This window comes from Suncus etruscus, chromosome 11 (assembly GCF_024139225.1).
Source record: "Suncus etruscus isolate mSunEtr1 chromosome 11, mSunEtr1.pri.cur, whole genome shotgun sequence".
NCBI lineage: Eukaryota > Metazoa > Chordata > Mammalia > Eulipotyphla > Soricidae > Suncus > Suncus etruscus.
Genome location: NC_064858.1, coordinates 87,404,035 through 87,430,597, shown reverse-complemented (window position 1 = coordinate 87,430,597; position 26,563 = coordinate 87,404,035). Strand labels below are relative to the sequence as shown.

The window sequence follows — 26,563 nt, the reverse complement described above, 5'->3', positions numbered from 1 at the left end:
TTATAATAGGAAATTTGTGTTTATTTGTTTACCCATGGCAAATTTCAAGATTCTGCAAAGACCCTGTAGCAAGCCATTCTCAAAAGAATAGAGAAATCTTCTAATGATGACAAAATTTTGTTCCAAATTTCTAAAGAAATTTCATAGTGTAACCCATATAGAGGGGCTTACCAAAGACTTCCACACACACTTAATAATCTGCAACCACTCCTGGATCCATGAAGTCATGTGGGAAAGAGTCTACTCAGCAGCAGAGATATATTGCAGAGCCTTATCTTTTTCTGGTAAGTACAGCCTATTTCTACAATCTCTTAGATATACATATGATATGTACAATTTAATAATTCATAAGTAAAGGCTAAGCTCATGGACTTTTCAGGATACCAAGTAACTGAGATATAACTATTCTAAAAATGAAGAAAAAGGTCTATAGAGTTAATTACTTCACAATATTACTCTGACACCAAAACAGTTTGTTGCAACATGGGAAGTTCAGGTCTCAATCATTTTTATGTTTTTTTCCATACACATATCCAGTTTGCCTGAAAGTCAGCCTTTTGGATCCCAACAGCATATACATTGCGAAGCTGTGCTCCATGCTCAGGATGGCTTCAGTGAAATGGAGAAGTTTCCGAACTTGAGAGCATTATCATTTCACATTCTTTGCTGCACATCATCTTTGTATGCTTTCAGGTCAACCTGAACACAAATGCTAATTTAGCCCAGTTTATAAAACAAAAAGGACAGAGATTTCGCTTGAAATGTGATCTTTTGTATTCTTGTCATCTCTGCCTCGGACATAGACATTTAATATTTAAATGTTATTCCCTGTGAGAGCTGGAGTTGCAGCACTTCGTGGCTCTGACAGGATTCAAATTTCAGATTCTACCTTGTGTGAAAATAGCATTTCTAAGTGTGTGCCCCAGGAGAATAATAATAAACTAGAGTCTCGGCATTTTTTTAAATGAACTTTTCTCAGAGGTCTTTTAAACTATAGCTTATTCTTTCTCCTTTCTAGACTCCACGATGCCTTTTGCTTTCTCCCAAGTTCAGTCTGTGTCCGCTACTGAATTTACTTATGGTAAGCAGAATGAGTAATTGCAAAATGAAAAAAATATTTTATGGCTGCTTTTAAGACATTAATTATATTTTATAATAAGCTAACCTTGCCCTTTTGTTCTAATTTAAAATGTTATAGTAATTGTCTCTAATTATGACTTGACTATTAAAAACATGTCTGTTGTTTTTCTTTGTTATTACTCTAATCCTAAAAACACCTGCTCACAATCCAATACAGTCTAGGTTGAGGGAAATTAATAGGCACAAATCCTGCGAAGTCACTTTTTTATCCTTAAGCATTCTGAACAAATTGGACCATTAAAATTGCTTACATTCAGCACTGCTGTAGCTTGTATCATAAGGTTGCAAAAATTCCATCACTTTGCACACTGTAATTCATGTGGTGTGGAAAAGGCAGTGTACATGATTTAACTGTGCCGTGTTCACTACTGACTATCCTCTGTCCAATATTAGAGAGCATGTCATCCATTAAGATGTTGCTAAAATTATGGGGAAAGAAATGCTAAGGTTTCTTTAGAGGGAAAATACTGGTGGTTATAGCTAGTGGGATTCATAAGTTACTCCTGGTTCTGTGCTTGGTGGTTGCTCCTAACAGTGATTGAGGTATTATTTGGTGCCAGAATCAAATCTAGACTTCCTGAATGCACAGTATTCATTTCAGAACACTGAATTATCTCTCCAGCATTTTAAGTTTTCTTTAAAGATGGTTTCTCGGTCTTGTTCTTCCAGGCTTTGTTAATGATACTAATTTTAATAGTTGAAAACAACTTCCTCAAAGAAAACTGACTTTAAGCAAATTCTACTTCAACATGTTTCATACTAACTAGCAGATTTATATTGTTTACTTTAAATAAAGATTCCATGGCTAAAAAGGTAATAAACAGAAAGGTAAAAAACATTAAGAGAGAATTTTCAGGGAGGGACTTCAGAGCATAAAAACCGGCTAAGCTTTGCAAAAGCCGGCTCCCTGTGTGTGACACCAGGCGGGGAAAATCCGCGAAAGTACACCGGCCCAGTGGGGCTCAACTGTGAAAGACTGTGAGTGTGACCTGTCTATGTCTGTCTACTGTCCTCTTGCGTGAAACTCTTGCGAGTGGGGCAAAAAGAGCCTCCAGAAACCTCGCTCGCCCAGACGCCATTTTCAGGGAGGGACTTCAGAGCATAAAAACCGGCTAAGCTTTGCAAAAGCCGGCTCCCTGTGTGTGACACCAGGCGGGGAAAATCCGCGAAAGTACACCGGCCCAGTGGGGCTCAGCTGTGAAAGACTGTGAGTGTGACCTGTCTATGTCTGTCTACTGTCCTCTTGCGTGAAACTCTTGCGAGTGGGGCAAAAAGAGCCTCCAGAAACCTCGCTCGCCCAGACGCCATTTTCAGGGAGGGACTTCAGAGCATAAAAACCGGCTAAGCTTTGCAAAAGCCGGCTCCCTGTGTGTGACACCAGGCGGGGTAAAATCCGCGAAAGTACACCGGCCCAGTGGGGCTCAGCTGTGAAAGACTGTGAGTGTGACCTGTCTATGTCTGTCTACTGTCGCTTCGCTACGCGGCCGTGCACTCTCTCTAAGGAAAGAACTCCATTGCAACAAGAAGGAAAAATCACACTAAGAACAGCACTATATCACAGAAGCAAACATTTCTCTCTGGACTGTCTTCTCTGTTGCATGCTCGGGCCTAAGATTTGACCCAGTGTGAGGCTTCATCCACGGAGGACTCCCATCCCTTAGAGGCAAGTCAGCCCATCCAGAAAGGGAGGAGCCAGAGGAGTGTGCTGCCTACATCATATAGACAATGAATACCACCACAACACGTAGAAAAACCCACAATACAAGTGTGACAATGGGGAAACAACGCAGGCCAGCATCAGACATAGAGAATGAAGATGACAATTCTGAGGACCAGATAATGACTGAACAACTAATCAACCTCTCAGATAAGGACTTTAGACTAGCAATATGGAAGGTGCTCAACAGACTCCAAGAAACCATGGATCGAGTTGAACAGAACACTAATAAGAACCAAGAAAATATGAAGGCAGAAATGACAAAACTCCAAACTGAAATAACATGTCAACTAACAGGACTGAAAAAGTCAGTAAACGAAGTGAATGACAAAATGGATAAGCTCTGGGACAGGGTATCAGAAGCTGAGAATAGACTTGGTGCTGTGGAAGATGAGATACATAACAATTCCATACAGCAGGAGAGATTGGACAAAAAACTTAAAGCAAATGAGCAGACAATGGAAAAATTAGTCAAAGAATGGGAACAGACGAAAATAGAAGTCTATGATAAGATCAACAGAAACAACTTAAGAATCATTGGAGTCCCAGAGACCCAGGAAGAAAATTTCCAGGAAGAATCAACGGTCAAGAACATCATTAAAGAGAAACTCCCAGAGCTAAAGAATATATGTGATCAAATCCTGCATGCTCGAAGAGTACCAACCAAAAGAGACCCAAGAAAAACCACCCCAAGACACATCCTAGTCACAATGACAAATCCCACAGATAGAGACAGAATTCTGAAAACAGCAAGATCAAAAGGGGAAATTACATTCAAGCAAGCATCCTTGAGATTTACAGCAGACCTGTCAACAGAAACACTAAATGCCAGAAAGCAGTGGTGGGATATTGTGACAAGACTGAATGAAATGAATGCTTCACCTAGAATACTGTACCCAGCAAAACTCACTTTCCGGTTTGATGGAAGAATACATGGTTTCACAGACAAAAAACAGCTCAGAAACTTCACAGACACAAAACCAGTCTTAAGAGAAAAACTGAAAGACCTAATCTAAGATAAGACTACCCAAAAGACACACCAAATTTTGAAATAAAGATGGCGTTAAATCCCAGGACAATTCTTTCTCTCAACGTCAATGGACTAAATGCACCAGTTAAGAGACACAGAGTGGTTAAATGGATCAAAAAACTCAATCCAACCTTCTGCTGCCTACAAGAAACGCACCTGAATAGTCAGAACAAACATAGACTCAAAATAAAAGGCTGGAGAAAAATTATCCAAGCAAACAACACCCATAAAAAAGCTGGAGTGGCCATACTAATATCAGATAATGCAAACTTTATACTCAGGAAGGTTGTAAGGGACAAAGACGGACATTTTATATTAATCAAGGGGTACGTAGAGCAGGAAGAATTCACTCTCCTAAACATATATGCACCGAATGAGGGGCCAGCAAAATATTTAATACAACTGTTGACAAATCTGAAAAATAATATCAACAACAACACAATAATTGTGGGGGACCTTAACACGGCTTTGTCAACACTGGACAGGTCAACCAGACTGAAACCCAACAAGAATATACTAGACCTGAGGAGAGAAATGGAAGAAAGAGGCCTAGTGGATATATATAGGACACTCCATCCCCAGAAACCTGGATACACATTCTTCTCCAATGTACATGGGACATTCTCCAGGATAGACTACATGCTGGCACATAAAACATACCTCCATAAGATCAAGAGGATAGAAATTTTGCAGACTACCTTCGCTGACCACAAGGCTCTGAAATTATTTGTGAACTCCAAAGGGACTCAGAAGAAACACTTTAACACCTGGAAGTTAAACAGCCTCATGCTCAATAACCAGTGGGTCCGAGATGAAATCAAGGAGGAAATCAAAAGGTTCCTGGAAACAAATGACAATAAAGACACAAACTCTCAGAACTTATGGGACACAGCAAAAGCAGTACTGAGAGGAAAATTTATAGCTTTGCAAGCACACATCAGGAAGGAAGAAGGAGCTTACCTGAGTAGCTTAATGACACAGCTAATAGAACTAGAAAATGCTCAACAAAAGGACCCAAGAATAGGAAGACAGAAGGAAATAACAAAGCTGAGAGCAGAAATCAACGAAGTGGAGACTCAAAAAACAATCCGAAAGATCAACGAAAGCAGAAGTTGGTTCTTTGAAAAAATAAACAAGATTGATAGACCACTGGCAAACCTAACAAAGAAAGAGAGAGAGAGAAACTTGATAACTCGTATCAGGAATGAAAAAGGAGAGATCACTACTGATATGACAGAGATTCAAAGGGTAATCAGAAACTACTTTGAAAAACTCTACGCCACTAAAAATGAGAACCTGGAAGAAATGGATAAATTCTTGGACTCTTATAATCTTCCACGGTTGAAGGAAGAGGATGTAGCATATCTAAACACCCCCATCACCATTGATGAAATTAAAACAGTAATCAAATGTCTGCCGAAAAACAAAAGCCCAGGTCCAGATGGATTCACTAATGAATTCTATCAAACTTTCCAAGAGGAACTACTGCCAATCTTGGCAAGACTCTTTCATGAAATTGAACAAACAGAAACACTTCCAAATAGCTTTTATGAAGCCAACATCACCTTGATACCTAAACCAGACAGAGACGCTACCAAAAAAGAAAATTACAGACCAATATCACTGATGAATGCAGATGCAAAGATCCTCAACAAAATCCTGGCAAATAGGATTCAATGCCTCGTTAAGAAGATCATCCACTACGATCAAGTAGGTTTCATCCCAGGAATGCAAGGCTGGTTTAACATCCGTAAATCTATCAACATAATACACAACATCAATAACAAGAAAAATAAAAACCACATGATCATATCAATAGATGCAGAGAAAGCATTTGATAAGGTCCAACACCCATTCTTGATCAAAACTCTCAGCAAGATGGGAATGGAGGGAACCTTTCTCAATATAGTGAAGGCCATCTACCACAAGCCAGTGGCAAATATTATCCTCAATGGAGAAAAACTAAAAGCCTTCCCTCTAAATTCTGGCACAAGACAAGGCTGTCCTCTCTCACCACTCCTATTCAACATAGCACTGGAAGTACTTGCTATAGCGATTAGGCAAGAAAAGGATATCAAGGGAATCCAGATAGGAAAGGAAGAAGTCAAGCTCTCACTGTTTGCAGATGACATGATACTCTACTTAGAAAACCCTAAAGACTCTATCAAAAAGCTTCTAGAAACAATAGACTCATATAGCAAGGTGGCAGGCTACAAAATTAACACACAAAAATCAATGGCCTTTCTATATACCAATAGTAATAAGGATGAAATGGACATTAAGAAAACAACCCCATTCACAATAGTGCCACACAAACTCAAATATCTTGGAATGAACTTGACTAAATATGTGAAGGACCTATACAAAGAAAACTATAAAACTCTGCTCCAAGAAATAAGAGAGGACACACGGAAATGGAAACGCATACCCTGCTCATGGATTGGCAGGATTAACATCATCAAAATGTCAATACTCCCCAAGGCATTATACAGATTTAATGCCATCCCTCTAAAGATACCCATGACATTCTTCAAAGAAGTGGATCAGACACTTTTGAAATTCATTTGGAACAATAAACACCCTCGAATAGCTAAAGCAATCATTGGGAAAAAGAATATGGGAGGAATTACTTTTCCCAACTTTAAACTGTACTACAAAGCAACAGTTATCAAAACAGCATGGTATTGGAATAAGGATAGGTCCTCAGATCAGTGGAATAGGCTTGAATACTCAGAAAATGTTTGTTTGTTTGTTTGTTTGTTTTTGTGGTTTTTGGGTCACACCCGGCAGTGCTCAGGGGTTATTTCTGGCTCCACGCTCAGAAATTGCTCCTGGCAGGCACAGAGGACCATATGGGGCGCCGGGATTCGAACTGATGACCTCCTGCATGAAAGGCAAACGCCTTACCTCCATGCTATCTCTCCGGCCCCAAATACTCAGAAAATGTTCCCCAGAGATACAACCATCTAATTTTTGATAAAGGAGCAGGAAATCCTAAATGGAGCAGGGAAAGCCTCTTCAACAAGTGGTGTTGGCACAATTGGATAGCCACTTGCAAAAAATTAAACTTAGACCCCCAGCTAACATCATGTACAAAGGTAAAATCCAAATGGATTAAAGACCTCGATATCAGCCCCAAAACCATAAGATATATAGAACAGCACATAGGCAAAACACTCCAGGACATTACAGGCATCTTCAAGGAGGAAACTGCACTCTCCAAGCAAGTGAAAGCAGAGATTAACAGATGGGAATATATTAAGCTGAGAAGCTTCTGCACCTCAAAGGAAATAGTGCCCAGGATACAAGAGCCACCCACTGAGTGGGAGAAACTATTCACCCAATACCCATCAGATAAGGGGCTAATCTCCAAAATATACAAGGCACTGACAGAACTTTACAAGAAAAAAACATCTAACCCCATCAAAAAATGGGGAGAAGAAATGAACAGACACTTTGACAAAGAAGAAATACACATGGCCAAAAGACACATGAAAAAATGTTCCACATCACTAATCATCAGGGAGATGCAAATCAAAACAACGATGAGATACCACCTCACACCCCAGAGAATGGCACACATCACAAAGAATGAGAATAAACAGTGTTGGCGGGGATGTGGAGAGAAAGGAACTCTTATCCACTGCTGGTGGGAATGCTGTCTAGTTCAACCTTTATGGAAAGCGATATGGAGATTCCTCCAAAAACTGGAAATCGAGCTCCCATACGATCCAGCTATACCACTCCTAGGAATATACCCTAGGAACACAAAAATACAATACAAAAACCCCTTCCTTACACCTATATTCATTGCAGCTCTATTTACCATAGCAAGACTCTGGAAACAACCAAGATGCCCTTCAACAGACGAATGGCTAAAGAAACTGTGGTACATATACACAATGGAATATTATGCAGCTGTCAGGAGAGATGAAGTCATGAAATTTTCCTATACATGGATGTATATGGAATCTATTATGCTGAGTGAAATAAGTCAGAGAGAGAGAGAAAAACGCAGAATGGTCTCACTCATCTATGGGTTTTAAGAAAAATGAAAGACATCCTTGTAATAATAATTTTCAGACACAAAAGAGAAAAGAGCTGGAAGTTCCAGCTCACCTCAGGAAGCTCACCACAAAGAGTGATGAGTTTAGTTAGAGAAATAACTACATTTTGAACTGTCCTAATATTGAGAATGTATGAGGGAAATGTAGAGCCTGTTTAGGGTACAGGTGGTGGTTGGGTGGGGAGGACGGAGATTTGGGACTTGGGTGATGGGAATGTTGCACTGGTGATGGGTGGTGTTCCTTTTATGACTGAAACCCAAACACAATCATGTATGTAATCAAGGTGTTTAAATAAAAAAAAATTAAAAAAAATTAAAAAAAAAAAGAACAAAAGAAAACAGAATGAAGAAAAATCTAAAAAAAAAAAAAAAAAATTGGGAACCAGCAGCTGAGCAGGAAGTCAGACTGATGTGACTACAGAGGAACTAATCTCTCCTCCCTGCGCTTCCTGCGAGGAAAGAATCAACCCAATAGAGCAGCATTTCTCCCACGTGTAGCTACATCTGGGGGTCATTGGAATGGGATTTTCACTTCCTTAATTGCTCTCAGCCTGAGTAAACACCAGCAGAGAAGGTTTGCATTTCCCTGGACAGCCCTAGAACTGGGGAACCTGGCCCATGTTCTCTTTATATAGCTCTCTGGTTCAGTCCTGGCTGTTCTCACATTCTTTCTCCTTTTTTAAAACAAAAACAAAAAAAAAAAAAAAAAAAAAAAAACAAAGGGCAGAGCAGTAGCACAGCAGAAGGGCAGTTTGCCTTGCATGTGGCTGATCCAGTTCAGACCTCAGTTTGATCCCCAGTGTCCCATATGGACCCCCAAGCCAGGAGCAATGTCTGAGTGCATATCCAGGAGTAACCCCTGAGCATCACCAGGTGTGGCCCCCAAACCAAAAAAAAAAAAAAAAAACATTAAGAGAAGCATTATTATACCTCTACTCTGCATTTTTATTTTGAAGTTTGTCACGGTCTATTTTTATAAATTAAGAATCTTCTGCTTTGGCTGACTCCACTAACAAAAGAAATCTGAAATTTTATATCAGAAAGCCAGAATCAGAAAGTATTTTCAAATCTTGTACAATTCTATGTCATTAATAAATGTGGCACCAAGTTATTCTCAAAATCTGATAGATACCCATAAAATTTAGAAAGATTGTAGTAGCCTAAAAGATTCAAAAAAACTAATCCACCCTAAGCAATAATATGAAAATAAGACAAAAATAGTCACCAAATTCCAGTCATAATTTCAGAACTACAATTGATTATATCTTAGTAAATTATACTCTGTAAAATGTCTACTGTTCTGTTTTTAATAGTTTCAGACTAATAAACTTTCTATCATTGCATTATTTGACCTTAAGAGAAAGGGATTTTACTTACTTTTTCCCATTTTGTTTTTCTTAAAATTTTTAATTGATTGAGATATTTTTAATTATGGTTTTCTGTGTACATAATTTCACACCCATCACCATTGTACCCAATTCCCACTCCCACAATTCAGAAAGGGGTTTCATTTAAATATGCAGCCAAAAACAAGAATCTACACTTTCTCCATTTTTACTCTATATTTTTGTAAGTCTTTGCCACAGTAATCATACCAGAAAAAGAAATCAAAGAAAACAAAATTGGAAACAAAAATTCAACTATCTCTATTTGTAGATAAGATTATAATAAACACAGAAAACCATAAGACTTCACCAGAAAAGGAGCAATAAACCATATATCAAGATAGCAAGTATCAAAATTAAGAAGCAAGTATTTATCTAGACCAGGGATACTCAAACTTTTTAAACAGGGGGCCAGTTCACTGTCCCTCAGACCATTGGAGGGTCTGACTATAGTAAAAACAAAACTTATGAACGAATTCTTATGCACACTGCATATATCTTATTTTGCAATGAAGAAACAAAACATATACAAATACAATATGTGGCCTACGGGCTATAGTTTGAGGACCACTGATCTAGACAAATAAGGACTTGGTAGAGAGAAAAGAAAAGACAATTCCTTTCAAAATAAAGATCACAGACCTTGAGATCATATCTGAATTTATAAAGTACCTTGAGGAAAACATGGGACAGAAAGCACCAAGACCTAGACCTCAGAGGGTAACTATATGATGCCAATGGCACAGGCTAAAGAATCAAATCTGACTAATTGGTTCTAAGCCAAACTATAAAGCTTCTTTTTGCACAATAGAAATTAATTTTAAAAAAGCTTCTTTCTGCATGGTAAAAGAAACATACATGGGCTAAAAGTAAATAGCATTGAGTGGGAGAAAAATATTTTTAATCAATACATTAGACAATGGGTTGATACCTAGAAATACAAAATGCTCACAAATATTAAACCCCAAAATATAAAACCCCATCGAAAATGGGCAGAAGAATAAAATAGACACCTGTCTGAGGAAGATCAACAGATTGCCAACAGATACATGAGATAATGATCATCATCACTTATCATTAGAAAACTCCAAATTAAGATAACCATGAACTACCATCTTATACCAGTAAAAAATGACACATATAAAAAAATACTTGGAATGATCTGCTTTGGTGGGGATGTGGTGAAAAGGAACTCTCATCCACTGCTGGTGGGAATATTGTCTGGTTAAACACTATGGAAAACAGTATGGAGAGTTTCATTAAACTCAGAATCGAGCTGCCTTATGACACAGTAATTCCATTTTGGGGTATCTATCACCAGGAAAGAAAAGCATTCAATTCAATAGGATGCATGCACACCACTATTCATTGCAGTTCTCAGTACAATAGCTAAAAGTTGGAATCAACCTAGATGTCCAATAACAGATAAATGGATCATGAAGATGAGGTATACAGTATATACAATGAAATACTACATGATTGTAAGGAATGATGCAACCATGCAATTCATACAACATGGATGAAATTGAAAGATATCATGTTGAAGTAAGCCAGAAAAAGAATAAATACTATATGAGTTATCAAGAAAGATGAAGTCATGAAATTTTCCTATACATGAATGGACATGAAAACTATTAGACTGAGCGAAATAATTCAAAGGGAGAGACACAGAATAGTCTCACTTATCTATGGGTTTTAAGAAAAATAAAAGGTATTATTGTAATAAAACCCAGAGATGAGAGCCAGAAGGACTGGCTCACAATATGAAGCTCACCCTAAAGAGGGGTGAGTGCAGTTAGAGAAATAATACACTAACTACCACCATGACAATGTTTATGAGTGAAAGAAGTAGAATGCCTAGGCAGGGGATGTGGGAGGAGAAAGATGGGGGGCATTATTGGTGATGGGAATGTTGCACTGGTGAACCGGGGGTGTTCTTTTTTTAACAAAAACCCAACTATGGTCATATTTGTAATCGTGGTGTTTAAATAATGATATTTTTTATGGTTTGGGAATCACACCCAGCAGCGCTCAGGGGTTAATCCTGGCTCTACTCTCAGAAATCGCTCCTGAGGGCTGGAAGGCCGAACTCATAACATGAAGCTCACCACAAAGAGTGGTGAGTGCAGTTAGAGAAATAACTATACTGACAACTATCATAACAATGTGAATGAATGAGGGAAGTATAAAGCCTACCTAGAGTACAGTGGAGTGGGGAGGAGGGAGATTTGGGACATTTAGGATGGGAATGGTGGAGGAGGGTGTTCTTTACATGACTGAAACCCAACTACAATCATATTTGTAGTCAAGTATTTAAATAAAGATATAATTTTAAAAAATTACTCCTGGCATGCTCAGGGGACCATATGGGATGCAGGGATTTAAACCACCACCCTTTAGCATGCAAGGCAAAAGCCTTACCTCCATGCTATCTCTGCAGCCCAAATAAAGATATTATTTTAAAAAAGATAACAAAAGATGAGACAATAAAACTAAGCATTTATAAACTAAAAAAAAAAAAGAATAACTGCATGAAGTAAAGCAATGGTTTAAATGGGGGTTCTCTAAAACTCTCTTGGCTCCAGAGTATAGCAAGGAGAAGGAAAGAAATTGAGTGAAGGAAGAAATACAGATGTGAAAAATGGCAAACAGGGTCAAGGGGACTTAGGTGCATTAGTGAACAGAACTAAATATCCAAGCCATAGAGTCAGGAACAATGAAGTCATGAGACCCAAGTTTTAACAGTCAAACTTAAAAAGGTGCTAGTTATGATTGCAGCCTAGGGGGCTAGGGGAGGTATGGGATGGACTCTAGGTAGAGGAAGGATTACACTAGTGGTAATTAAGATTGGTGCTGAAATGTACATCTAAAACTTAACTGTGAATAACTTTGTAAATCACAATGCTTTAAATTTTTGACATATTTATTTTTTAAAAATTAGTATAAAAAGACAATTCCTGGGGCAAGATCAATAGCCACAGAAAGGAGGGTATTTGCTTGCATATGGCCAACCCAGGCTCAGTCATCTTATTTGGTTCCCTCAGCCTGCCAGAAGTAATTAGTGAGTGCAGAATCAAGAGTTACCCCTGAGCATTGTTGGGTGAGGCCCAAAAACAGAAACAAAAAATACAACTCTTTTCAAAATAGTGTCCCCCCCCCCAAAAAAAAAGAGAGAAAAGTAAGTACTATCCCAAACATATAATACCCAGGAACAACTTATTAAATGTTATTTAAAAACAAGTTATACTAAGAAAGTTCTAAGTCATTATTTTAAAAAGTAACAGAAGAGGAGATCAAGAAATGGAAAAATATTTCATGTTTATATCTGAAAGAATTAATGTCCAAGTGACCTTCCTACATAAAGCATTGTACAGATTCAACACAATCCCTATTAAAATTCCAATGACATCTTCAAGCACTTCAAAAAAGCTCTTCTCAAATTTTTATGGAATCATAAATCTCTCTGAATAGCCAAAGCAATTCATAGAGTAAGAGATGGGAGGTATTGCATTCCTTGATTTCCAGTTGGACTAAAGAGCTATTGTTAATAAAAAAAAATTGTGTGATTTTGATAGACTCATTGGCCAATGGAATAAAATTAAGAGTACTGAGATAAACCTTCAGATTATGGACAATTAATCAATGACAAAAACATTAAGTACCTGAAAAGGATCAAGGAAAGCTTCTTCAGCAAATGGTGTGGAAAAACTGGATAGCCAGTGTAAAAAAAAGAAAATGGACTCTTCATTTCATTCACAAAAATTAATTCAAGTATGATTTAAGTCATTGAGATTAAACTAAAATCTATAAAATACATTGAAGCAGAAATGAAACTTAGAGGAGTCTTAATGATTTTAAGAGGCAAAGACAAAAATAAAACAAACACAAACAAATTCGACTACATTGAATTAAAAGTTTCTGCATGGCAAATAAAATGAGCTAAAGTAAAAAAAAAGACTACCAAGTGGGAGAAATTATTTGCATACAATAAATCAGATAAAAGACTAAATATTCTATTTATATAGTATATTTGGACACTTCCAGCAATGCTCAGGGGTTAATACTCCTGCCTCTGCACTAAGAAATTTTCAGGCAGTTGGTCTGGGATGCCAGGAATGGAACCAGGATTGGACATGTGCAGACAAGTACCTTGCAACCTGTACTATCTCTTGGGCCCCAATAAAGCATTCACAAACTCAAAACAACAAAAACCAATAACTTTAGCCAAAACTGGGGACATGAGATGAACAGATACTTTTACAAAAAAGACATGCAGATGATAGTAGACATATGAAAAAGTGCTCATATTTACTTTTATTAGGGAAAAATCAAAACAAGATATGATCTTACACCCGTGAGAATGGCATATATCAGAAAAAGTGGTAATAATCAATGTTTGAGAGGAATAGTGAGAAAATAATCCTCATTCACCATTGATGGGAATGTTCTCAGGTTTAACGTCTATTTAAAAAGTGTAGAGATTTCTCCAAAAAAAAAAAAAAAGGAATTAAATTCTCAAATAAACCAGTGACTCCACTTCTCTATCCCCCAAGATACAAAAATATTAACTCTTAAGATATATGTGTATGCTCATGTTCATTGAAGCATTAAATCCAGTATACAGGATATGGAAACATATATACAACTATATATCAAGAAATAATATAGTTTGTGCGCTATACATTGAGTGCTATAAACACAATGGAATACTATGAAGTTGTAAGAAAAGACAAACTCATGCATTTTGTTGAAACATGACTGGAATTGGAGGATGCCAATGAAATGAAATAATCCAGAGGAAGGAGGAAAAGGCTGGATTAGGTCAGTCATCTGAAGTATGTAGTCAGAATAAGTAATTAGATGGTACTGAACATAGCAAACAACAAACATGAAATACTAAACCATTTGCCAAAAAGTAGGAAGAAGAAAGAGCAGATAACTAGAATTCTAGGGATAGTGATGGAAGGCTGTGAACAGCTTTGTGATTGGGGAGCAATCATAATTTTGTAATTCAATTCAATAAAACTTAACACTATTATAACTTCCTAAATTACAATAAATATTTTTTTCTTGGTGTAGGGGTGACATATGACATTATTCAGGGGTTACTCCTGGAACTCCACTCAAGAATTACTCCTGGTGGTGTCTACAAAACCATATGGGATACTGAAGATCAAGCCTAGCTAGGTTGGTCATATACAAGGCAAACTGTCTACCACTGTTTTATCACTCTGGCCCTAAAAGTTTAATTTTTTTAATAAGGCAAACCTAGTTTCTACCTTCAAAAGATCTTTAGTTTAGCGATTTAAATACATCACTGTGAAATCACACCTTGTGCTGTATTTCCAACCCCAGGTGAATGGGTCTGAAGCAAAATAGTGCATGAATTAATAAGCCAAGTCAGCCAGGAGAATATCATAGGTTGGCTTTTTACCTCATGGTCTCTCTCTGCTTGCCAACGAAAACCAAAACCTCTTTATTAACTAACCAGAAGAAGGAAGATGGAGTGAAATATAAGTCAAAGGGCTTGATGAAAAGAAAGAGGAAGTTGGGGGAATGCCTTTGTTTTGAGTAAAACCAGGGTGTAAACTAGCACATCACCAATAATATTAATAGACTATAATAAATGTCATTAAAAATAGCATGCCCTTAAATTGTTGCAGAAGTCCTGTTGCATTATCCCACCTTAAATTGACTTTTTTTTTTGGGGGGGGTCACACCGGATGGTGCTCAAGAGTTATTCCTGGCTCTGTGCTCAGAAGTCCTTCCTGGCAGGCTAGGGGGACATTTATGGGATGCTGGAATTCAAACCGGGGTCTGTCCTATGTTGGCCACGTGCAAGGCAAATGTCTTATCACTGTGCTATCACTCCGGCCCCTGAACTAAAAATTTTTAACTGTAATTTTTTTTTTTGCAAATTAAGGCTAATTTTTGTTAAGATAGTTGTGTAGACCAGTATCTAATTTTCCTGGAAACTTTCCAACCTTGCTACCTTCCTGTGCCCCTCTTCCTACTGTTTGACCCCTATTTACCTGTGACCTCTTAAAATAAGTTGGAATCCACAAAAATTCTATATGTTGATAAATGTTTGCATAGACTATAACTCAGGGATAGAATCTTTGCATTGCACATTGATCAGAAACGATAGCTAATGCAATAATAAGAAATAAGTCTGGGCCCGGAGAGATAGCACAGCGGCGTTTGCCTTGCAAGCAGCCGATCCAGGACCAAGGGTGGTTGGTTCGAATCCCGGTGTCCCAAATGGTCCCCCGAGCCTGCCAGGAGCTATTTCTGAGCAGACAGCCAGGAGTAACCCCTGAGCACCGCTGGGTGTGGCCCAAAAACCAAAAAAAAAAAGAAATAAGTAAAATGTTGCCATGGTTTATAAGAAGGAAGCTATCTCTCACTAATCATAAACTGGCAAGGAGGGTGTACTCACTTGAGTCTTCAATTGTCCAGGCTGATGTGAACTTCATTTAAACTGCTTCCATGGCAGTCAAAGGTAGAGCATCCATGCCATGATGTAAGAATGCAAATAAAACCCTTTATTTTATGTCATCTCCCTCAGAAACCCAATCCTCAGTGGATATCAAGGATCCCTATCCAAGTTTTCTCCAAAGTCCTGCACTTATTTGTAAATCTCAAACCCTGAAAACTCTCAATAATACTGGGATCGGGTTGTTCCTTAATTTTCCTCTGTTTCTCACTCTTCCTGCATCTCCTGAGTTTGGGTTCAGTTCTCTAAATTGGGTTTTCGCCTCTTAAAAGAAGCTTTGAGGTATGGAAGACAGTATGGCAAGAAGGGTGTCTGCCTTGCACATTTACCTTGCATGCAGCTGACCCTGGCATCCCATATGGTTTCCCAAGCAATGCCAGGAGTAATTCCTGAGTGCATAGCCATAAGTAATCCATAAACACAGCTGGGTATGACCCCCTCTCCCAAAAAAAGAAGAGAGAGAGAGATAGAAGAAGAAACTTTTGGTATTTAGATAGGCTTGTTCCTTTTATCAAAATCTAACTTGCATTAACTGCTTGTAACTTGTAGTAACTATATTTACCAAATCTAGTTTAAATTGTCTGAATTAGACAATAGCAAATCAATTATGTGATTGCTACTACACACTTTCTTGGATAATCATACACTCCTACTTGACAGCCAGAAAACTAAATTTAGTCCAATAGACCAAATATGGCCTGGTCCAGAATTTTTTTTTATTTGAAAACACCTAGCAGTGCTCAGAAGTGTAGGGGATCAAATTTGGGTTGGCCAAGTGCAAGGCAAATGCACTCCCCACTATGCTATTATTCAGGCCTCTGGTCCAGCAATCTTAATTTACTTGTAGATATCTCTCAGTATCATCTTTTCTGAGCTCCATTCTCCTTCCCTTTGTCTCTACACTTTGGTGACAGGGCAGGATTAGCCTTTTGCTCCATTGACTTCTACAAGTGACTTATATGACTAAGGAAAAACTGAAGCACTCGATCTTATCTTGGAGCCTTACTCAATAATCCAGGAAAAGATACCTCCTGGGTAGCCAGGTACAATTTTATGAGTGTTCAGCACACAAGTGTGGTAGAAGAAGGCTTAACTGATAATGAGAAAAACATGACTTCTCTGCTCACTTTCCTCTTGGAGAACAGTTAGAAAGAAGTTAGCAATATGAAAACAATGATTGTCTTGGGCACCCCATCGAGGATGTCCATCCCCATAATCAACCTTCATTCACCAAGTACCTGGCAATTCCCAACCAAACATGGCAAATAAAAATTCTTTGAAGCAGTGACTTAGGGCTTTTTTGCACAGAGGGATGGCATAGGCAGTTATGTACAAAGGTCCCTCTCCCACTCATTCTTGTTTTCCAAAACTCACAGTAATGCCAATAAGTCTCATGCCCTTAAAAGACCTCATTATACACAATTATTTTGAATTTGCTCTAAATTTCTGAGTACTTTATATGAAAAGTTTGGTAAATACTACAACTTAGTAACAGTCCTAAGTATTATTTAGTAACTACTATGACTTGTGACATGTTTTACAAAGAGCATATTAATAAGTGAAGTTACTCACCTGAGGAATTATTTTAATGTATTATGTTAAATAAGTTTTAATATTCCAAAGAATTCATAGTAACCTAATCAATCCTATGACCTAGATTTAGTTATGTTATATAATTTACTAACATATTTTATCTTTTAATTACCTGTTTTTTCTTTTATTATTCCATAGTGTTTAAAGTATAGCCTGTTTTAGAAATATTTCACTACACTTCATTCAAGATATTCTTTATGTAACTGCTCATGGTCATTTTGAACGTCATGAATTAACTGTCAAGCTTTTACTAAACATTTTTCAGTAATGCATGATTTATAAAGTGTCTTATGTGAAACATGTTTATATTTTTTCTTCATGCAGTGTAATTAAGACTGAAATATTGCACTCACTCAACAGTACATGAATTCCTGTACTGTGACCACTTCTAGAATAATTATATGGAAAGTAAATAAAATTAAAGATGCTTAATATAAATGGTTATCCACACATCACACCATCCATATTAAAGCATCTGGAATCAGGTGCTCATCCCAATGGGCCATCAACAGATGGAGTACTCTGTTTATCACATTACTCTGGAGCTTCTAAATGTGCCTGTTGGGAATTCTACTACTTGCACCAGCTGTACAGGTGACCTCCTTGCCTTCCACATGCCGGTTTCAGAATATATAAGGCAGTTTTCAGCATGATTTTAAAATACAGCATATGCAAATATAGCCGTGCTTGACATATTTAGTCTGGTGCAAAAAATAAAAACTTACCCTTTCTACTTTCATCCCTAGAAACATGGGATGTAATTTTCCATCTTTTGAGCCTTTATGGAAAGCAAATAGTTAATACCCTCTACAAAAATATTGTATAGAGATTTAGGTGTCCTCCTAAATGGTGCTCAGAGGTCTGGGGTGGGGGGTGCCAATACCCTTCCTAGAAATTTTCTGCCAACCAGGCAAATGATTCAATGCAAGAGCTTAACGATGCAGTATTGCTTGAGCCCGGTGATACAGGGGATTAACCAGGCCACCCTAGTGGTTCTCAGGGTCCTCTAGGGTTTCACCTTTTGATGTTCAGTGAACCATGTGAAGCCAGGGATCAAATTAGGGTTGGCTGATACAAAGCCTATGCTATCTCTGTGGCCCCTTAAAAATATTAATATAAGGGGGCCAGAGAGATAGAATGGAGGTAAGGCGTTTGCCTTCCATGCAGAAGGTCATTGGTTCAAATCCTGGCATCCCATATGAAATCCCCGTGCCTGCCAGGAGCGATTTCTGAGTGTGGAGCCAGGACTAACCCCTGAGCACTACCGGGTGTGACCAAAAAAAAAACAAAAAAAATTTAATATATACAAGAAAAATATGACTTATTTGGGGGCATGACTTTATAATAAACTATTTTCTTATCAAACAGAATTAATTTATTAAAACAAGACTCTGAGAAATATTGTCAACCCAAAAATCTTTTCCAGGAATTGCATGATTTCCATGCAATTCATGAAGATCTTTTCATCCTAAGAGAAGTTATCACATGAAAACACTGAAAAAGGAGTGATGAGGACACAGAAGGATAGTGTGTTTAGGGTGAGGGGAGGTGTCAAAAAAAAAAACCAAAATCTACTTAAGTTTTGCCTCAAATTAGCCAAGACTTGAGATAATCTTAAGAATGCTACCTTGCAACCTAACATTTTGGTAATTCAGTATTTATTTGAATCACCTAGAGCACTTTCTAAATTCATTTTTTCTTTCTAACAATCAATGTTGAGGAGCACATCTAGGACTGTAACTCTATTTGAAGATAAGGTCTTTAATAGGTGATTAAAAGTCAAGTGAGGTCCTGACTTCATTAAGATGAGTCCCTAATCGTCTTTACTAGAAGGGATAGGTACCAAAGAGACACTCACATGATAGAAAGGGCTCATAGAATGGGATTCATCAAGGAGAGAAGTCTCAATAAAAAAAATTTTTTTCAAGTTTCTCTCAACATAATAGATTCCATGTATATCCAAGTATAGGAGAAATAAGTCAGAGGGAGATAGACACACAATAGTCTCAGTCATCTATGGGTTTGAAAAACAATTAAAGACAATATTGTAAGGACCGGAGAGATAGCATGGAGGTAAGGTCATGCATGCAGAAGGTCATTGGTTCGAATCCCGGCATCCCATATGGTCCCCTGAGCCTGCCAGGAGAGATTTCTGAGCATAGAGCCAGGAGTAACCCCTGAGCACTGCCGGGTGTGACCCAAAAACCAAAAAAAAAAAAAAAAAAAAGACATTATTTTAATACGGCAAAGAGACAATAGAGTTAAGGGCTGGAAGGGCAGGAAGGACCGGCTCACAATTTGAAGCTCACCACAAAAAGTGGTGAATGCTGTTAGGGAAATAACTATACTAAGAACTAGCATGACAATGCTAAAAAATGAGAGTAGAATGCCTGTCGTGAAGGCAGGGGTAGGGGAGAAGCGGGTATTGGTGGTGTGAATGTTGCACTGGTGAAGGGGGGGGGGGTATTCTGTTTATGACTGAAACCCAACTACAAACATACTTGTAATCATGATGCTTAAATATTTCTTTAAAAAAAAAAGTTTCTGCCACCTTGATATAGACTTCCAGCACTGAGAACTAAAAGAAAAGTCATTTTTTTTGTTCAAGTTACCCTTGTCTATTACAGTAGCTCTGTATGCTTTTTTTTATGACAGCTCTAGAAAACTAGCACACGTTCTGGGCTTCAGTTTTATAAAATACTAAAACAACTTTTAGTAGAGCCTTCTGTAAGTATCAGAGTCTTTCGTAGTTTAAAAACATTTTAATATTTAGTGAGGAGGCATTAACACAATACAGCGGGTAAGGCACTTGGTATTTAGCCTACATGCAGCAACCTGGATTTGATCCTCCTCAACCCATATGGTTTCCATTGTCTTTCATTTTATCCCCCGATCATCAAGCCTTCCAAGAGTGATCCCTGAGCACTGCATGGTGTGTCCAAAAAGAACAAAATCAAAAACAAACATTTGGGGGGCCACGCCCGGTGCACATACAAGGCAAAATGCCTACCGCTTGTGCCACAGCTCCAGCCCCAAAAACATTTTCTTAAAAAAAAATCTTGGGGTCGGAGAGATCGCACAGCGGTGTTTGCCTTGCAAGCAGCCTACCCAGGACCACAAGTGGTTGGTTTGAATCCCGGCATCCCATATGGTCCCCCGTGCCTGCCCAGGAGCTATTTCTGAGCAGATAGCCAGGAGTAACCCCTGAGTGTGGCCAAAAAAAATCTTATAGACCAGAACCAAACAGTAGTTTGAACATTGAGTGGAAATAAAATATTATTAGACTTACACACCAAACCCAAAGTCAATAACAACAGAATCTATACCCAATCTACAACAAGCTATACACAAATCTATACGCAATAGCAGTCCATGGGGCAAAAGGATGGTATGGGATGAATGCTGGGATCAGGGGATGAGGGAGGACAACACTGGTGGTGGGAATGACCCTGATTAATTGTCACTATATACCATAAATATTACTGTGAAAGATTTGGAATTCACTTTGGTCACAATAAAAATTATTTTAAAAACATAATAATAATCTTGGATTTTATTAACCGAATGAGGCCTAGCCTTTGAAGGATACCCAGGCCATATTCCAAGAAGGCCAAGTTCAGAGATGTGATAGGCCAGAATTATCCTAATCTAATCTTAATACCCTCCTCAAAACAACCCAAGTAGAGTAATAGACATGAGACAATGTTCCTGATCTTCTCCTATCCCGACACTTTATTTCTTCCCATCATTTATGATTTAATAAAACCAATTTAAGGAAGGTGAAGTGATAGTACAGTGGGGGGTGGGGCATTTGCCTTGTCTGTGGCCCTGGTCAGTATTTGACCCCTAGCATCCCTAATGGTCTTGTCCAACCACCACCAACACATCCCAGTCCTCCAGGAACGATTCCTGAGTACAAAGCCAGGAGTAACATCTGTGCACGACCAGGTATGACCCAGAAACAAAAACAAAAAAAAAAAAAAGAAACAAATCAGTTTACGTTCATCTCTGTGTATGAAGAAGAAAGTTACTGCATTTTTCATATTCATGAACCTGTTTCCTATCAAGGAAATCAAAATATTGAGAAATTATTTGCTAAGAAATAAGAAAGGCATTATAATAAACTATCTGGAACAACACAAATATGAAATAAGCAGTCTTTATGGAGATATCTGTAGAAAGAATCTTGCCACAAATAGCAGGGGAGTACAATTAGGGAGGAAGAGACCACTATGACAATGATATTTTGAAATAATAACTCTGGACAAGAACTTAGTGCTAAAGGGAGACAGAGTGATATACATGATACTTCTTTAGTAGCTATATTGCAAACAACAGTGTACAAAAGAAAAAAGGAGAGAAGAAGGAGGAGGAGAAGGAGGAGAAAAAGGAGAAGAGGAGGAGGAGGAAGAGGAAGAAGAAGAGGAAGAGGAGGAGGAGGAAGAAGAAGAAGAAGAAGAAGAGGAAGAAGAGGAGGAAGAAAAAGAGGAGAAAGAAGAGGAAGAGGAGGAGGAAGAAGAGGAGGAGGAAGAAGAGAGGAAGAGGAAGAATAAGAAGAGGAAGAAGAGTAGGAAGAGGAAGAAGAAGAGGAAGAGGAGAAAGAATAAGGAGGAAGAGGAAGAAGAGGAAGAGGAGAAAGAATAAGGAGGAAGAGGAAGAAGAGGAAGAGAAAGAAGAAAAGAAGAAGAGGAAGAGGAGGTCAAATCGCTTTGGGAGCGGCCGCGTTTGCTTCGTGAAGACCTGGAGAGACCACCCCAAGATAGCACGGGCCTATTCGGAACTCGGCAAAAGTTTGGATTGGATTCCAAAAAAATACTTTGCAACCTGCATCGATCCAGTTCATCCAAGGTGCCAGAAGAGGATTCATTTTAGGCCCCTCCAGGATATTCCAGTTACTTGACAACTAAATCCGCGTTGAGTGCACCGCTTAAGATTGAAAGTGCATAAGGTACGACTAAAATTTGCAGCAGATGGAAAGTGAATCCTGGCCATCTCGCATGACTCCAGAGTGGGAAAGGTGATGGACTTGTAAAGTAAAAGAAGCTGGTGCGTCCGGGGCACCGCCCATGCTACCCTGCTTCCAGCTGCTGCGCATAGGGGGCGGTAAAGGCGGCGATCTCTATACGTTCCACCCACCGAACGGAGCCGGCTGCACCTATCGCTTGGGCTGTAGGGCTGACCTGTGCGATGTGGCCCTGCTGCCCCTGCGGGAGCCCGGCCACATCTCTGGAGTCCATGCAGAACTGCACGCTGAGCGCAGGGGTGATGACTGGAGGGTCAGCCTGGAGGACCGCAGCAGCCAAGGGACTCTGGTCAACAATGTCCGCCTCCCAAGAGGTCACAGGCTGGAGTTAAGTGATGGTGACCTCCTGACCTTTGGCCCTGAAGGGGCCCCAGAAAGCAATCCCTCAGAGTTCTACTTCATGTTTCAGCAAGTTCGAGTCAAACCTCAAGATTTTGCTGCCATTACCATCCCACGGTCTAGAGGAGAAGAGGGATCCAAGGCTGGTTTCCAACCCATGCTACCCCCTCACGGAGCTCCACAGCGGCCCCTCAGTACCCTTTCCCCTTCCCCCAAGGCCACTTTAATCCTCAATTCTATTGGCAGCCTAAGCAAGTTACGAACCCAGCCCCTCACCTTCTCCCGTGGTGGGGGCAAGCCACAAAGCCAGCCTGCCCCAACTCTCTCTGGGAATGTGGGGACCACCACTTCTGCCCCACCACCAAGAAATCGAAGGAAATCAGTTCATCGGGTGCTGGCAGAACTGGATGATGAGAAAGAGGCTCCCGACACCCCTTCAATACTCCTGCTAGAGCCCAGGAAGAAACTACGAGTAGAGAAAGCCACCCTGGCACCTGGTGGGAGGGAATGAATGACTCATGGATATGAATATGGATCCAAGATCTGGAGAAGGCCCTCATAGCCAAGCAGACAGAACAGATGGTTCCTGCCAAAGATATTGCTGCCTCCACAAAGTGCCAGTGAGCTGGAAATCTCTATATTATAAAAGCTTAATTGGGGGCTGGAGCAATAGCAAAACGGATAGGGCATTTGCCTTGCACATGGCAAACCCAGGTTTGATCCCAGGCATCCCATATGGTCTTCAAGCTTGCACAGATCGATTTCTGAGTGCAGATTCAGGAGTAACCTCTGAACACAGTGAGTGTGCGCCTGCCTCCCCCACAAAAGGAAACAACCAAGATGTCTAATGACAAGTGACTGGTTCACAAAGTTGTGGTCTAGGGTAGGGCACTTGCCATTCACCAGCTGACATATCCTGCCAGGTGCAATTTCTGAGTGCAAAGCCAGGAGTAAACCCACCGGCTGTGACCTAAAAACAAAACCAAAATAAAATAAAATCCTACTTGTCCCAGACACTAAAATGGCTCTGATCAGAGCACCCATCATCAGTGCAAAGGCCACACGCACCTGTGAAAGATGAATGCCTCACATGAAACGAGCAAATTTTCATGAGTGCAACACCAGAATATCTTAACTGCTTCTAACCCTGCCTGGGACCTAGGTGTTTTCAAGCTTTACTTCTGTTGTTAAATAAAGATAAGCAGCCTCAAAAAAAAAAAAAAAAAAAAAGAAGAGGAAGAGGAGGAAGAAGAGGAGGAAGAGGAGGAGGAAAAGGAGCAGGAGGAGGAGTGTTTGCCATAGAAGAAGGCAGGGAGAGAGAGGATGGAAGAGAGCGGGAGGGAAACTGGGGACATTGGTGGTGGGAAAAATGCACTGGTGAAGGATGTTACACAATGTATGACTGAAAGTCAATCATGAGCAGCTTTTTAACTGTGTATCTCATGATGATTCAATTAAATAATTTATTTATTAAAAATTTTAAAACAAAAAGAGATAAAGAAACTACCTATACATTCACATCATGATTACCATTCTGATCTAACATCCTTAGGGGAAAATAAATAGAAAAACAAATCTGTCTTCCAATCTGTCAAATTGACTTTTTAATTTAATTTTATAACAAATTTGCTTGTAATTAAAATTTTTATATTTTTTCTTCCTCTTTCCTTTCCTTTCCCCTAATTGTTGTTGTTATAATGACAGAAAGTCACACACTTGTAATTGTTGTGATTGCACATAGCTAGTTGCAATGGACCAGAGGTTGCACACTTTTTTATTGTGACACCAGGGATTACAAAGAGCATGGCTGGAGTGAAATAAGTCAAAGGAAAAGAGATAGACATAGAATAGTCTCACTCATTATTGTAATAATGCCCAGAGACAACAGAGATGAGAGCCAGAAGGACAGGCCCATGAATTGAAGCTCACCACAAAGAGTAGTGAATGCAGTTACAGAAATAACTACACTAACAACTATCATGACAATGTTAATGAGTGAGAGAAGTAGAATGCCTGTCTCGAATACAGGAAGGGGGTTGGGGAGGATGGAGATGTGGGCATTAGTGGTGGGAATGTTGCACTGATAAAGGGGAATGTTCTTTTTATGACTGAAACCCAACTACAATCATGTTTGTAATTATGGTGCTTAAATATTTATTTAAAAAGGAAAAAAAAAGAGTACAGCTGCCAGTATTCCATTAAGAGCATGTAGGGTGGTGCCAGAATCAAACTCATATCCTCAAGCTTGTAAAGTTGACACTGACATTCAACCATTCCCTGGGTTCTTTAATATTTCTTTTTTTTTTTTTGAGGGGTTAATATTTCTTTATATACTAGCCTTATATTTTAGAGTTACTAATACAATAGTCTATGAAAGAAGAAAAAAATATAACAGATTTTCAATAATGCTCTGTCTCTCCCCTTTGTTCAACAAACTCCCTCTGCAAGTTTTGAAATTTCCAACCTTTTCTTAAATGCCTCAACATACACACACATGCATCTTTACACAGAACACATCTGGTGTATTTGAAGACAATACATAAATAACAATGCTCTAGCAGGAAATTCTAAGAACTGAACATTTCTCAGGAAAGGAACTCACCTGAAGTTGTCTTCTTTCTTCCTAAAGCACCTGTCTCTAGGATTTAAAGCTGGATTCATTTTATTTTTATTTTACTTTATAGTCCTTGTTCCTTCACAAGCACCCCCACTCTCTGAATTGAACGATGCACTCACTCCCTTAGCCCACAGCCCATGATGACTTATTTTATGCCTCACCCTTTTACCTCACAATGTGTCTTCAGAACCAGAGATGCCACCAAGCACTGGTTCAAATCATGCAATTCCAACTCACAGGATTTTAACTTTTGTTCTTTTCAGATACCTGTTTGGAGGATTTTGTTTGTTTGTTTGTTTGTTTTGTTTTGGGGCCACACCCGGCGGTGCTCAGGGGTTACTCCTGGCTGTCTGCTCAGAAATAGCTCCTGGCAGGCACGGGGGACCATATGGGACACCAGGATTCAAACCAACTACCTTTGGTCCTGGATCGGCTGCTTGCAAGGCAAACGCCACTGTGCTATCTCTCCGGGCCCTGTTTGGAGGATTTTTATAGAACTAGTTTAAAGTAGGTAGATAGAAATCTCAAAGTCCACACCATTTTCCTTTTCTGAGAGAGTTTTTCTCTCTAGTCAGAAAACGATTTGGAAAATAAATAAATAAGTAAATAAATAAATAAATAATAAAAGAAAACAATTTGGAAACTATGTGTTTGGCTTAGGAAAGAGAGGAGGTGATGGGATGTACTTATGTCACTTATTTTAAAGAATTTAAACAAAACAAAAGGCTCTAGAAACTAGAAAGGGATGAAATTCAACATATTTAATGTTAGAGTTTGGCAGTTTTAAAGGTTGGTTTCCAAATCTCTGCCCTAGCATTATTTATTTCCATGCCCGAATACCACCGAGTTAGTGGACCAGAGAAGGTAGACAGATAATTGGGCAGAAGCACAACTCATTTCTCAGTTGGCAAACTTTCAAAGTCTTTTAAATCCCAAACAGCAACTGGCCTTTCCATTCCTCTTTTTCTCCTTCTGGCTGATGTCTCCAACAGATTTTGCCACCTCTGTTGGATGGCTTAAAACCCCTGTCCACTGTCTCTGTAGAAAAAAGCATCCAATGCAAACTGTCTGTCTGGCCATTAACAACAAACTTTTTAATGGCACAGGATCTCTCCTGGTAGCTAAGTTTCTGTTTAAAATTATGTTTTCAGGCCTGA

General features: G+C 39.0%; 2 protein-coding genes across 2 annotated transcripts in view; one reads left to right on the top strand and one right to left on the bottom strand.

Annotated features, from left to right (window-relative positions):
* LOC126022167 (ubiquitin-like modifier-activating enzyme 1) overlaps window positions 1-22,419 on the bottom strand; it is a 101,056-nt gene extending 78,637 nt beyond the window's left edge. The window contains 1 exon segment of the mRNA XM_049783013.1: window positions 22,324-22,419. Coding sequence (XP_049638970.1) covers window positions 22,324-22,419 — 96 coding nt within the window.
* Window positions 22,420-22,493: 74 nt separating this feature from the next.
* LOC126022166 (transcription factor 19-like) lies at window positions 22,494-23,300 on the top strand. The gene has a single exon (XM_049783012.1). The coding sequence runs from the start codon at window positions 22,494-22,496 to the stop codon at window positions 23,298-23,300; it is 807 nt and encodes a 268-aa protein (XP_049638969.1).
* Window positions 23,301-26,563: the final 3,263 nt, after the last annotated feature.

What these genes read in the sequence shown, in the direction of transcription:
- LOC126022166 (XM_049783012.1), top strand. Translation starts at nt 22,494, where the DNA reads ATGCTACCCTGCTTCCAGCTGCTGCGCATAGGGGGCGGTAAAGGCGGC.